At 44.8% G+C, this 14,698-nt stretch overlaps 1 protein-coding gene across 9 annotated transcripts in view; it reads right to left on the bottom strand.

Moving 5' to 3' along the window:
• SOBP (sine oculis binding protein homolog) overlaps positions 1-14,698 on the bottom strand; it is a 137,899-nt gene that overhangs the window by 23,395 nt on the left and 99,806 nt on the right. For 8 of the 9 annotated variants that reach the window (XR_013928528.1, XR_013928529.1, XM_080389815.1 and 5 more), the window contains one exon: positions 11,454-13,408. Coding sequence is in view for 7 of the 9 variants with exons in the window: in XM_080389815.1 (XP_080245941.1) it covers positions 11,456-13,408 (1,953 nt within the window). In the remaining 2 variants the exon portion in view is untranslated. Of the gene's footprint in view, positions 1-11,443; positions 13,409-14,698 lie in introns of those variants that run through there. The other variant, XM_080389811.1, reaches the window with a different exon arrangement.

Consider the following 14,698-nt stretch of genomic DNA (forward strand, 5'->3'; position numbering starts at 1 on the left):
CAGTTTGGCAGCTGGGGCAAAGCCTCCCCAGTGAGCTTCCCTCCTCCTCTCCTACAGCTAGCCCACCCTTCCCCAGCGCTGCTGCAGACCTACAGCACACCCAAGCACCCAGACCTGCGTGCCCGCTCCCACACTGCCCCACGGGCCAAGCGTTGCCACACTGGCAGCACGCTCCTGCTGGCAGTGACAGCCGCCAGAAAGAGCTGCTTCTACCCAGTGCCCTCCCCAGTCATGTCCCACCTCCTCAGAGGGGCCATGGCATTGACATGCTTTTGGACACATGCGTGCACACGGACACACCCCCACCCCCCCTAGTTTTTTCCATGGTTGCTTCCCCCCAGTTCTGCTCTCCACTGAACATTTGTCTCCAGATTCACATCTTATTGTTCAGAAAAAAGTGGAGACTGGGTGGGGAAGGCTGAAGGAACCGTTCATGTGGGCTGGCATGGCAGAGTTTCCATCATTTAGCACAGCACTTAATTCACCCAGACAATGAATGCTGATGTGCTAAAAGAGGCCTAGTTCATCTGGGACATGCATGGCCCTAGAGTAAAGGCACTGCAATTATTTTCTCAGGGAAACTGCTCTGAAGCTAAACCACAAGAGTGCAGCTAAAGTCAGCATGGGAGCAAGCTCAGCCCTGGAAACACTCTCTGGAATCATCTGTTACTTGTAATAGTTCTGTAAATTATTATTTTTTTTTTTTTAGCAATTCTTAAAGCAGTTCAGGCTTCTTCATTAAAACCTTCCCCTTTGAATATTTGATGATTTATCTTTCCATGAGCTAACTGAAAGGATGCCACATTGCAAGAGTCAGAGGTGGCCTTTAGCACGAATGGGATAACAAGCAGGGTCCTTAAGCACTAACCTTTGATTTCAAAGGTGGTGTTTACCTTCTGCTCTGATCTTCTAAGCTATGGATCCTTCTCAGCTTTGGGTCAGATATGCAACTCAGGTTCTCCCAACTAGTGAAACGTGAGCTGTTATGTGAGCAGACATTGTGACTTTAAGGAGTGCACTGGGGAAGAGGCTTGGGATTTGCTCTCCTTTTATGCCTAGGCAGAAGAAGTGGTAGGGACAGCTTAGTCACCCCAAACTCTGCGACTGACTTGTTTCAAGGATGCACCAGAGATCATGCTTGCAATCACATCCAGTCACCTTGTACTGAGGGAAGGACCTTGGCAAAGAAACATGAACTGGAAAGCAGGAGGTCTGTTGTGGACTGACTCCTGCTTCTCTGCATCTATTGCTAGAAAAGCCTTTAGGGAAGTTTCATCAGTTTACATCTATGTTCAACCCCTTGCTGGTACATTTAGTACCATCTCTCGCTAAAATAATTCCATGTATGTTAAACTGAACCCTGAAACTAGCTAGTGAACTTAGGAACAGGCATGTATGTCACCATGCCCTTGTCATGTAGGAAGGAAACGGTGGAAATACAGTTCCAGACTCTCCTTTGTGGTCCTGCACGGCTCAAGGGAAAAGCACCTCTACAAAGAGGGAGAAAAGGAATCATCACTGTGGAAGAGATCCTCATAATCAGCAAGAAGATGTGGGGTCTGCACTCCTGGATTTATCAGGCAGCCAATTTGCTGAAGAGAAACGAAGCCCTTCCTACCTCTTTCAAAAATGCTGACAATTGTTCAAACCCCAGCTATCTAACAGCATAGTCTGTTCTTGACTGTTTTGTTCCAGTCCCAGGCTCCATGGCAGGAATACAGCATAAAGCACAGGGAAAAGGAGTCTCTTCCCTCCATTATACACTTCCATAAAGACAGTGCCCCCTCCCCCCCCCCCTAAAATAGAATACAGTCTTGGTCTGGGTAAGCATGCAGCTCATCTTCATAGCCAGTGGGAACAGCATTCCCTAAATTTAGCAGACAGCAGCCACATACTTGGGGAAATGGCCTGGGCTGCTGCAGACCCTCCCCGGTACCACAAAGCAGCAACGCAACTTTACCGCTCAACTTTGCTCTGCACAAACCCAGGGGACACGGCACCTTCTCTCCCCTTCAGGTTTGGCTTCCCCTGGGCAAAACAGCTGCCACCAGGAACCCAAGCTGCAGCATTTTAAATTTCCATTTCCTCATGGTCCACCACCGTCAAGCTTTTTGAGAAAGCAGCTCCCCACCGAATCACACTGCTTTCTCCTTTCCTCTCCTTGTACAGGAGAGGCAGGGGGTCACCAACTTTTACCTAGGGGGACCAGTGCCCTCATTCTCCTTCCCACACCCAGGGGTACTCCACAGCAGGCACCGTGTTTGGTGCTCTGAAATGCACCTGGGAAGAGCCTCTCTATCCACCAACTTTGGAGATAGGCAGAGGAGACCAGTCTTGTAGGCTATGTTGAACATTTGGGCTGTTTCCTAGACTCCAGCATCTGTGCTGCTGTCAAGTTTCTCGACTGCTGTCATCCTTCCTTCCCCACCTATACCACTTTCTACTTTTCAATGTAGCAGTCTCCCCAGAACCTCTCTAAATATTTTCTTTATACAATTCTTCACCATTTCAAAGAAGTTTCTTGTGGTTTAACCTTTTACAGAGCAATTGCTCAGTGAGTTCATGAAAAATCCCCTTCACTTTCAATCTGAACTAAAGACAAACCCAATGTCAGCCAGCCCTCCAGCCCAGCCCCATGGCACCGTCTCTCTTCAGGCTTCCACTGTCAGGGAGATCTCTAGTTTTCATTTTGGGGCATTTTGAGGTATGTACACAAATCATGCAAAGAGGAAAATGCCGCCACAGTTCTGCACTTCTACTCTCAGCTGCAGCACCCGCTGCCTCTGGCCACGTCCCCTGAAGCAGCCCACAGAGCCTGCCTGAAGCAGAGCCTGCTTTATACTGGGGTAACTGGGTGTATCTCCACAACAAGGCAGCATTGCCCTCCAGTTAGTGCAGCACCAGTGTATTTGGCAGGCCTGTAAATAATTTGCCTTGCCCCACTGATGCTTCATGTGCAGATGTGACAGCAGATATGATCTTCCTTTTGAAAAAAACCCCTGCCAAATTGTCAACTAATTCTCCCATTCTGCACTCGGATAAAGCTGAAACTTTGCAAGGATCTTTTTGCAAAAAAATAACAAACAAAAAATCAAAACATAAAAACTCAAACAGAAGGAAACCCAAATCCAGACAGTTTCTGCTCTCCTTTCCTGAAAACAGGCAACCACTGCGATGTGATAACCCTTCTTTAAGCCTCTGATTTTGTCTGAATAGAATAGAAACTTCAACTTGAATTTCAGCAGCCTCCTGTGGGCCCAAACCACGAGTCTTTTGGCTATTCTGAGGTGCTTCTCAATTTTCTTTCCCAAGCCGATCTCTCCAGTAAACCCAGCTAAATAGCCAGAAAAAGGCAGGTAACTGTGGGTAGCAGCGTGGAGGAGGACCAATGGTGGGGATGGGGGTCTTGCTGAGCAACAGCCCATATCTCCCTGTGACAGTCCTCATCCTCACCTGGGTTACACTCGGGCCTGGCTTTTTAATCTGAAATGCTACTGTGGACCACAAAATAACAATAACAACAATCTGCAACAATAACAACAACAACAATAATATTCTTTTGCAGAAGCAGCACTGAATCTTTTTAGTGAAAAGTTTCAACATCCCATATCAGGAAGCAATCAACATTTTCCCATTTTCCCACAAACAACCCCTCTGTCTGTGACCATCCAGGGCTGCATGCCTGGCACTGTCCCCACGGAGTTTCTCCCTGGTTTTCACAGCCTCCATCCTGGTTCGTTTCAGCCTAAGCGAGAGCAGATGTAGACTCATGCAAAAGCAAGGAGGCGTGCTCAGGTGGCCAAAATGTCAGGTAGATTATACTGTGGGGGAAGGAAGAGGAAAAATCCACCTAGAACACATAGGGAGCAAGCAGATGAGACCTGGCACAGACCTCAGTGCAGTGCCAGGCACCTTGGGGATCTCCCTTATCCCCAGCACTGCTGGACACAGCAACATGCATTGGACCCAATCCTCGTTTTAGATTTTCCCTATTTCCCGCCTCCCCTCCCACTTCAAGAAAACAGGAATAATATTTTTACCACCAAGACAACCAGTTCAGCAATAATTGGTAAATGGCTTCAAATAAAACTGAATTGGCATTTTAATTGATCTTTGAAATTTATGGTCAGAATTCAAATTTTCAGTGGTTTCATCATGTATCTTATTTTGCTGCTTGTGTTCAAGCATCTCTCAATCAGGGAATTCCTGTGGGAAAGGGTTTTTTTCCCCTCTTTTTGGATAAGCAACTTAGAAATGGCAGCACAAGTGGTTTATGAAAGGTTATAAATATTTGAAGCATAAGCAGGCAACTCAAAGTTTTACATTTAACCACGTGGGCTCCAAATAAATAGCTGAAAATTGCTCTAACCATAGGTTTCAATATCAATTGGCCAATGATGGGATGCAGATCTTTCCAGAGAGGTCGGAACTCAATACTTATTTCACTCTGCACTACCCAATCCCTAAAACTCTTATTCTTTTTATTTTTTTTATTTTTTTCATTTTTGGAAATGTGTGCTTCCACAGAAGATGATTACAGTACACAGCCTGAAAGTCTGAAACTGGGACTGGAAGATGGAGTGCAGCAGGGAGTGGGGTGTCCTCTCGACAAACGCAGTTCAGCCTCTTTGCCTGTAGATAATTTGTTATTGTAGGTTGGCTCAAATGTAAGACAGTAATGTTTCAGAAACACTTGGAAAAGCAAGCCAGCTGCAAGGAGGATATCATTACAAATTGAGACACATGTTGCACAGAAATACCATTCTTTTCAAATACCAAAATCGTGTCTGGGGAAGTAAAGCCATGCAAATGAGTCAGAGGCAGGACCTTGGTCTGTAACGTGCGGAGGGCATTCAACTGGCATTAGAGGCACTGAGCACTGAGTGCACACAGTACTGCACAGGATCAAGCCCAGATATTTAATTAGCTGTAATTTTCATGGTAGAAGCAAACGTTGAATAGTTGAGGGTTCTGCAAAATGTCAGAGGTCACTTCGATTCACGGCTCTCACGAGATAATCACACATGCTTCCAAACACAACCTCTGGTCCCAGGAGTGAAATGCAGCTCATTATCAAAATAGTGTAAATGAGGTAACAATTAGTAGGTCTCAGCTGTGAGGCCTTGACTAATGGAAGCACCCAGGAATGCGCTTAACTTGCCTGTTTTGCTCTATGGGACCTAAAAATAGTCAGGAGAGACTCAGCCGGTAATCTGGAAACAAAACGGGTTTTAGAAAGGCTTGTTTGCCACAGTCCAATTTCCTTGTGATTTCTTGCTCAAACAGCTTTGCTTCTGTTTTGCCTGAATCTCCCACTGCTTTTTTAACAAGAATTTAATTTTACCTTAAAAACTATTGGTCACTGCTGATTATGTCCAACATTTTCACAACTACAGTCCTCAAAAGTGTTTTGCTTCTTTCTGACCCACTCTCAGGTGCTGCTCATAATACTGAGCAATAGTTTAGAAGCTCCTCACAGTTGTTCAGAGCTCACCACTCTGCAGTGAAGTTGGCCGTGATTGTTTCAGGGTCAAGCTTCACAAAGGCTATTAGGTGCTTAGCTCCTTATCAGATTTCAGGGGCAATCAGACACTTACTGTCCAGCATCTCAGCCTCTGAATGTAAAGGCAATTGTTGTCTCAGATGATGTTTTTACAAGCGTGCCGGTCTGTTTTACTATGGTCTTCGTTGTTAGGGACTCTGTATTTAATCATGAGTTGTGCTTTTTTCCCCCATAAACTTCCCCTGCCCACTGACTTTGGTAACTTGACAGTGCAAGAACAGGCTGATGGAGAGCTACAATCTCCCCCTACGCCCATTTCACGCTTAACTTTCGAATGCAGCATAATCTGCTTTGCATCACCTTATATAAGAGGAGTGTTAGCCCTTATATGTATGAAAGTGCCTGGTCAGTCTTTAAAGCCTGGCAAAGAATTTTAAGTAACTCGTCATTTCAATATGAGTGTGGGTTGTACCACCTTAGAGAATGGCATGGATTAGATGCTTATTTCAGATCAAATAATTTTCATTTCACAAGACAATTAAAACTAATAAGGGCACATAAGCATTGAAATGATCTCTGAAGTCAGTGGTCCCAGCTTCTGGTAGGCTACAGTCTCCAGAAGCTGCAGGCTCTGCAGATTTCTGTTGGTCTGTCAATTGAGTTACGGTGGTTTTTGCTGGCCGAAGGTCTGGCTGTTGTTTCATTCGCCAAGAGCCCTAGACGCTCACTACCTTTGCAAATCAGACCAGGTGTAGTTATTTTCTAAATTGGGCTCAAGAATCAGACTTCATATTTGAAACATATGCCCTAGGAGGTTTTATAGGAAAGCAAGAGAAACCCATCAGAAATCAACACTTGTTTCTTTGATTCGAAGAGAGTGCAGTCATCTACGGCAGCGTACCACCAGCCTGCTATTTACTGCCACCGAGACGGAAGTTAGCGCTCCCACACCCCGGCAGCAACATGTGGGAGCTGAAAGCTACCCTGGAAGTATGTCATTTCATACTTCACCACTTTGAGGACCTATTTTTTTCTTTCTTTTTTTCCTTCTTTTTCCCTGGGAAATCCTTTTTCTGATTTAATATATCTGAGAAGCTACACAGGCAATTTTGAAACGTAAGATCACACTGCTGGAGCCAGGCAGCTCTCAAGGGCGAAGTTTCAGTTCCAAGGAAATGTGTTTAAGGCTTTGTTCTGTTAACAGTCTGTCCTCTCCCTCTTTGGATAAATGGAAAATTTCTGTAGACTCATAAGAAGCCAGGTGAAGGAAAACTTCTGAACCAGAAGAGTAGGTGTTAAGTGTATGAGTCCCATTACTCTGCTGATTTAAATTAGTTTAGCACCAATGGAACTAAATCCAGTTAAAATTAGCTAAGGCTCTGGCCCATAGTACTGTGTCAATGAAGACGACTAGCATAAAAATGTGTTTAAATACAGAAATCTGTTTTCAAGTATACTTTTAAGGTCAAAATCTGTCCTGATCATAGCATGCAGGGCAGGGTAAAATGCTGGTAGATAGATGCTACAGTGACAGGTGAGTGATAAAAACTCTTAAGGCAAAAAGGGAGGTTAATAGCTATGCCCCTTGCCTCAGGAATCCTGACCAGAGCAGGAAAACTTGTGCTGGACCATAATGGGCAGGGGAGCTCACAGTGGGATATATATTACTTCTGCTCTGAACTGGAGCGTTCTGCATGTTGTATACTTTTACGACTACAATGTATGGACTAGATAGCTGGAGGTCTGGGCCTATAACTCAGTGGATGCTGACCCCAGGACATACGGGTTGGCTCTGTAGGTGGCCATACTCCTACTATTTCGATTATTTCTGGGAGAAACTCTGCTGACACAACCAGAAAAACTCCTTCCTTTTCTTACCTCTCTGCCCCCAAATAGGATTAGGCAACACACACACACAGAGAAGCTGGTTGTGAGGGTAGCATGTGCCACTTAATTTTCTCATTTAATTTACCATAACTGTCATGTTAAATCCAAGCAGACCTTAGTGTTTTCATTTATTTGCTTTAGGAAACCTTGACACAAAAACTGGTGGGTTAAAACCGATCCCGCCTGGACATAAAGCATGGAGGCAGACAATGCTAACACTGCTAATTTTAGAAACTCCCGTTGCTCAAACTTGAAAAAATAAGACTCAACAGAATATTCTTCTTAGCTTCATTCCTTTATCATGGTAGGACTTTGGCACTGAGACATCTTTTGCTGGTTCTTCAAATTGCATCAAGCTTGAACAGCTTGACAGTCTGCACCCTGATGGAGAGACTAAACTTTAACATCAAGGATTATGTTGCTGATTAGCACTTTCAATAATCAAGTAACTGGTACATTAAATAATCCAGAGTTTGGCAACTTGCCTGAAAAGGTCACGCTTGCATTGACTCCTTTTAAGAGAGTCCATGTTGTTATTACACGAATTCAATCTGTCTGTCCAGAATTCTAGCGTAAAATCATTTAGCTGATTTCCTTCTTTTCATACAATTTGATGAGGAATAAAATCCAGGAAAAGTTGCACATCAGGGCAATATGTTCAGATTTTCCAATTAGGGTAGGCAGGGAGCAAGAGAGAAAAAGACAGTTCTCTGGGCTTTTTCTTCTCCTGGGTTAGCGTGGCCAATGCAATCGATGCAAACCTCTGAGGGCACAAGTCAACACAATTATTAGTGCAGCTCTTACCCTCTTTGCATTTTATTAGAATTTCTACGAGGTTGGGAGTCTTTCATGAGGGATCCTCCCCACAATCAGACTGCTGAAGGAGCAGGGGTTTACCTCTGCCCTTCCCCAGCCCCAGGCAGGAGGAAACACGGGCATGGCGGAGGTCAGGGCTGCGGAGCAAGAGGCTGCACTGTTGCTCTGCTCCCTGTGATCATCACCTCTGTACAGACATGGGCAGGCTCTGAGCCCTACACAGTCTTCACAGATAGACTGCTGGGAGGCCAGAAATTTAAGCAGCCCCCCTAGCTCCTCTGGACTGCCTATGACCAGCACTAGTGAAAGGAGGGCTCTGCAAGAAACCAGAGAGTCCTCACCTCAAATCAATCATCAGAGCTGCGCAAATCACTTGTGCGTGCCTTGAGAGGCTCAAAACCCACCCACATTTCACTGAGATACCCACTGGAATGAGATGGTTATCAAGCTGTTTATTTCTGCAGAGTATTTTGGGTATCCTCTTTCCCCTGAAGCACACAAGGACCCTGGTCTCACATCCCTTCTGTATAGAGGCTACTTCTTTTCTTTTTGTGGAGAAAGGAGGGGATGAACACAGACTGACTAATAACCAACACCATGCCATACTATGCTATTGCACAACCCCCAGCGGCACAGCAGACACCTAGGCTGGGCTTCTTAACCTTCAGTGTCTAAGGGAAATCTATGTCTGTGCCAATCAGCCTAAGTTTACTTCACAGCAGGGAGAAACAGGCACTCCTAGGGCACAATTTGTCTGATCTGTCTTAGTTTTCGACTTCAGGATGAGCTCAGCTGGCTCTTTGAAGTGCCTGCTTCTCTAGGTTGATTTTAAAGGGAGTTTAGACAATTAGCTCAGCTGTGCCCTCATTCCAGATGTCTATATTGGATCAGATTAATCTTGCCTGGCAACCTGAAAACTTTCCTCTAAGACAACCATTACACTGAGACAAAGGAATATAAAACTCTTGGTGAATCAGAAAACGGTTATTCCTGAGGATAATCACAGTGGCAGTTACTGATATTTAGAGAATACAAAGAGTTGAGGACAGTAACTGAGTGATAAAGCATCCTTCTTGTCATTTCAACATAGCTTGTTCAGTTTGTCTGCTTTCTTTGTCAAATACTATACATAAAGTGATGTCATGTATAATGTCAACAGGCCAAAATACACAACTTGGTGGAGCCAGAACTCTCTCTGAGGTTTTAAGGCACTAGCTCTGAATGATGCTAACCCCCTCTTGGGATTGTGACCTCGGAGAGGTGGCATTACTGCAGCCTGGATGGTCCAAGCAAGCATAAACAGATGCTAAGAAGCAGCCTGTCTTTTGACTACAGTGTCGGCGCACAAATGTACAAGTGTCTTTAGCACTGTCTTGAAACAAACCACAGCTACGGGGAGCTTGAACAAGGTGGGAAAACAAGGGTAACCATGGCTCTCCTAAAATTAAATAAAAGGTATGCAGTCAAATAGTGGCCTTCTCACTAGATCAAATCACTACCTCTAGGTGAAAGCATGGGTGCCTTTATGAAAAGACAATCTTGCAGGCTTCAAAGGTGGCACACTGGCGTTTGCAATAAAGAACTTGCTGCTGAGAGGGATGGATGTACAGTACATCCATACCTCAGGGGTTGGTTGGGGGATCCCCACTAGCAGGACCTAGCAACCTATAAAGATTTTAAATATTCATTTGACTTCTGAGTTATTGTGCATGTTGGTTATTAGTCCAAGAATGTTACAGTTGTCCTCTGTTCTTGGAAATGTGTCTTTTAAATGTGTCAGCACATGCTGAGAGCAAAGAATAATGGTTCTGTTCCACCAAAGAAAGTAAATAAATACTGTTTGTGATCAAGGGAAGTAATGCTTCTGGCACTGCAGCCAGCACAGGGAATGCAGCATTAACAAAGAAAAAGGGAATCTTGACTATACTGCTGTATCTTTGATGGTGCAATTAGCCTGCACCGATGGAGCAGGGAGATATTGCAATGGCCCAGATTCCATGGTGTGAGCTGCTATCTATGGCTGTAGGTGCCAAGCACCGCTGCAGTCACTATTAGTGCTACCAGGGACAAGGATTTACTGGAGACTACAGAATATTCCATGGATTGTAATGAAATCTGGCATGTCACCAAGCCACATCCGGCAAACCGTCAGTATTTTACTGCTGAACAGATTTCTTGCAACACCCACCATTTTCCCTTTTCCTGAAAGAAGCTCTTCATGCTTGTGAATCTAAACAAATGCAATTACATTTGTTTCTTGCTTGTTTCTTGGGTTTGAAGCACAGACATATATTAAACTAATGGTTTTACAAAGAAACTGTTTTATCGGAGCGACTCAGTAGGCTGGGAATGAAGGGCTGGGGGGAAGGTGTGTGCATGTCTCCCTCTGGAGCATTGTTCTTGGACAAGTCACAGTTGTTGGTGGACTTATCCATATCTCTGCCTTCCTTTGCAGCCCTACCAGGAACCACACGCATATACCAACCACAGGGCTGAGGGAAACCTCAGCTGCTTTGCTAAGGTGGGAGACCTGCACCAAAGGCAGATACCTCACGTAAGACAGTAAAGCTCTACAGCACAGGTCTGAGATAAACTACAGCAGGCAGGTCCCAAACAGCAGGCAGTCCCTAAGCATTGATACCTGAGGAAGGAAGGCTCGGGGAGAGGGGGTTCAATTCCCAGAGGACAGTCCAACTGAAAGCCAGGGTGTGGACTGGAGGCAGACCAAAGTAAGTTGGAGGTGACCATTAGACTGGAGATCAACCAACAAATGGTTGGAGATGACCATTTATTAAGTCAATTGGATCTGAGCTAGTGGGAAGCAGCTCGGTCATCCTGCTCTATGCTATGCTGTAGGGCAATTTCAATCATCATGAAGTCTTGTGTTGCTGCATAACTCAGCTGGAGTAAGTAACCAGATTAATGGCCCAGACCTAAACCATATCCTAGGCAGAAAACCACTGACTGACATACACAGCACAATAACTTCACAGCCAGCATCATCACAAAATGTTCTGTGAGCAAAAGGGTAATGAGGCTGCTGATGGATGGAGTACTGACAAGTACAGATGCAATACAACACAAAGAACAATATTAAAACACAAATACCAACAGTTTTCTGAAAGTGCTGATAAATTTGAATCGGTATCTTTCTGTTTCACAAAGGCCACATCCACAGGAGGAGTTTGACCTCATACCTGAAAATACTCATTCTATTCACACAGAAGGCAGTAGTGATTACACAAACCTTTACTTATTCTGATTTCGAATTCGGAGACACCTCCTTTTCAATGGTGGCTCCAGATCCTCTGGCCCTGCGCTGAGTATTGGCGTTGAGATAATGCATGGCGCGATAGCAGTCTTTTCTGCTGGTTTTGGCACAGGCTGGATCACGCAACCTGTCTTGGGCAGCATCCGCAAAGCATATGCATGGTCCTCATCTGCTGGATTGTTAAGGTTTGGGTCCTGTTTGTCTCCCCCAGCAAGGGGCTCTTCCCCGGTCTTCTTGCCAGCATCTCCCTCGAGGTGGCAGTTTGATGCGCAGTTGTTCTCCTTAACGGACTCCAGCTCGCTCACCACCAGCTCCTCTGGGGGTTGGGGCTTTTTTGGCTCCTGGGGCGGCTCCGGGTTCTTGGAACCCTCCGTGCTCTTCGTGCCATTCACAATGACATTGCACACCGCTGCACCAGCTTCCAGGCCCGGTGTGCCAGAGGCCAAGGACACAGGACAGCAGTGAGCTCCATCACTGCACGATAATGTTTTTGAATCAACTGGGCTGCAGTTGTCCCTGCAGTCACTGCAGTTCCTTTTGTCTGAGCTACTAAAAGCCAAATTTACAACACTGTTAGGTTCACGTTCAACTTTCACTTGGGCATGTAAAGCCCTGTGGATAACATTGTGCAGCCTAGACCGGTGGCCTACTGTTAGGTCTATCACACCATCCTGTGGACCCTGTAGCACACTGGGGAAACCAAATTTACTGTTCACTGGACTACTAGGTCTGATAGTCAAGTCAACAACTTCATTTTTACTGTGCTCCTGAAGCACTTGAGCTTGATTTAGGGACTGGCCTGAGCAGCTCGGTGATGAGTCAGAGGATTTAGATGATCCTTGCTTTGACTCTCGAGGGGATGAAGAGCTATTGGTTGGCTTTGCCCCAGGTGTCTCGCTGGAGGTACTCGGAATGAAGCTTTCACCATTGCTGGAGAAGCCGTTGGGGGGTTTGGAGTCATTGATGTGAGGGATGGGGATAGGAATGGGGATGGGGACAGGCAAAGGGACAATGACAGGATATGGCACTAGTAGAGTCGGGGGTGGCACCAGTGGGGCAAGGGATGGCAATCCAAAGTTCATCATCTGTGGCATAGGCATAGGACCATTTGGCATCATGCTGACAGGGGGAAAGGGAAGACTGGGCAAAGGAGCTCCAGGAGGGGGAGGCGGCAACAAGCCAGGTGGATTCCCAGGCATGGTAGGTGTTGTGGGGGGATGGATATGAGGGGAAAGCATTGGCCTGTGCATGGGGCTGGAGGTGGGACCCATATTTCTGGGACCACCTGGTGGGGGACCGATTCCAGGAATCATTGGATTTGACAGAGGGCTGTTAGGATTTGAGGCATGGTGAGGTGGCCCACGGATAAATGGTGGACGGATTTGCTGCATGATTTGCTGTTCCATGAATATGGGCAAAGGAACTGGCCCACGGTTTGTCATCACCATGGGAGGACTGCGTGGTGGGACACCAATGGGAGGCACAATGCTAGCAGGTGGCTGGACAGAAACTGGTGGAATATTTGGATTCTCACTGATGGGAATAGGTTTGGGAACTGGCGTGGGGATTTTAGTGACAGAGCAGTTGGCAGTGTCAGACGGAGAGGCAGTGGTAGACGCTGATGGTCCAGGACCTTGAATTTGGCCAGCTGCAGACGCTGGGGATGGGGCTTTTCTCCGAGCATCTGCTAGCGGTATATTCCAAGAATCTGGAGTCAGCAGCTGCACCCCAGTGCCTTCTGCTTTATTTTCGACTGGAGGATGTAATGTACTGCACAGTCCAGCTGGAAGATTGGCCTGTGTCTCTTTGTAGAAAATGTCCATTTTGTACTGATTGAGACATTTTGCACTGCAGAACTGAAGCCTTCTTTCCCCGTCCCCAAAATCCAGATACTCTTTTGTGTGTCTTATGTGCTTACACCAGTCACATACCTACAACACAGTAATAAAATCAAATCAGGTAAGAAAAGCAATCTTCTCTTCATAGTGTTATTTTAAAAAGTCATATTTCAGTTGCTTTCTAAGTACATTACTTTTCTAGCAGAAAAAAAAGAAAAGATACGTTTGTGAAAACTATGCTTTTTTTGATCCACAATACTGGTGAATTGAATGCCACTCCCTTCTCTGACTCCCATGATCTCAATTCTGCCTTATACAGTGCATTATATATCTTATACCCATACCACAGGGAAGAATCCTCAGCTGGCATAAACTGTTTTAACACTCATGTGTAAGTATACAAAATCCATATGAGTATGGCTGTGATTACTCCTCAGTGGTAATCTAAGCACACCGGTTACCATCTGAGATACCATCATCCTTTGCCCTTCATTCCAAGGAGAAACTTGGAAATAGGACATTTCTGCAAGGTTTGAATAGTCCCAATTTGTGATGTTTCAGCAAGCTGGAATTATTTTCTGAGCTGTTTGCCCACTCTTGTGTACAAGTCACTTTGAGTAAAACTTCCTGGCAAGCAAGGGCCTATTTAGCAACTTTTCAAATACTACAGCAAAAAGTTTGCATTGCAGGCTCATTTTTGTTTTGTTTCTCTGCTTTCCATTTAATCCTTTTCTGTGTTACTATTGGTGTGGTGAAGGCATAGCCAATTTTTTTTTAAAGTAAGGCTGCAGAACTAATTAAGCTGTGAAAGGTTTTCCCAGTTGCAAACCACTAGACACCAAAGTTTAAAAAATAGTCATTCTAGGCTTCAGAATCCATTACTTCAGAGAAATTATTGTGATTTCATTAACACATTAATTTTGCAACACCAACAGCTCTCACAGATGGTGAAGACATGATCTACAATTCAAATATGACTCTTGTTTGCACAAATGCCTTTCCTTCATATGGCATTTTAAACAAGAATTAATATGAGTAATCTTGCCATAGCTATAAACAGATAAACAGATGTCAGATTTTTCAGTGCCTTACTTTTCTGACAGAATTTTACACACACAAAAACCCCATTTTTGTCATTTACATTAGCTCTCAAAATACTCCACTGACAGAGATTTTTGGTGCTTTCTATCAGCATGTTGAGCCTATGACCATGTCAGAATACATCCTAGTATTGTTTGTTCTGCCTTTTCCAAATAGCCTGTATTAGCTTGTTTTGAAATGGCTATAGCCTTTGTACCAAAAAGAAAAAAGAAAAAAAGAAAAAAAGAAAAAAAGAAAAGAAGAATATGATTGTGAAATGACTGCATTAAAAGGATAATTAAT

The sequence above is a fragment of the Falco punctatus genome, assembly GCF_963210335.1.
Source record: "Falco punctatus genome assembly, chromosome: 5".
NCBI lineage: Eukaryota > Metazoa > Chordata > Aves > Falconiformes > Falconidae > Falco > Falco punctatus.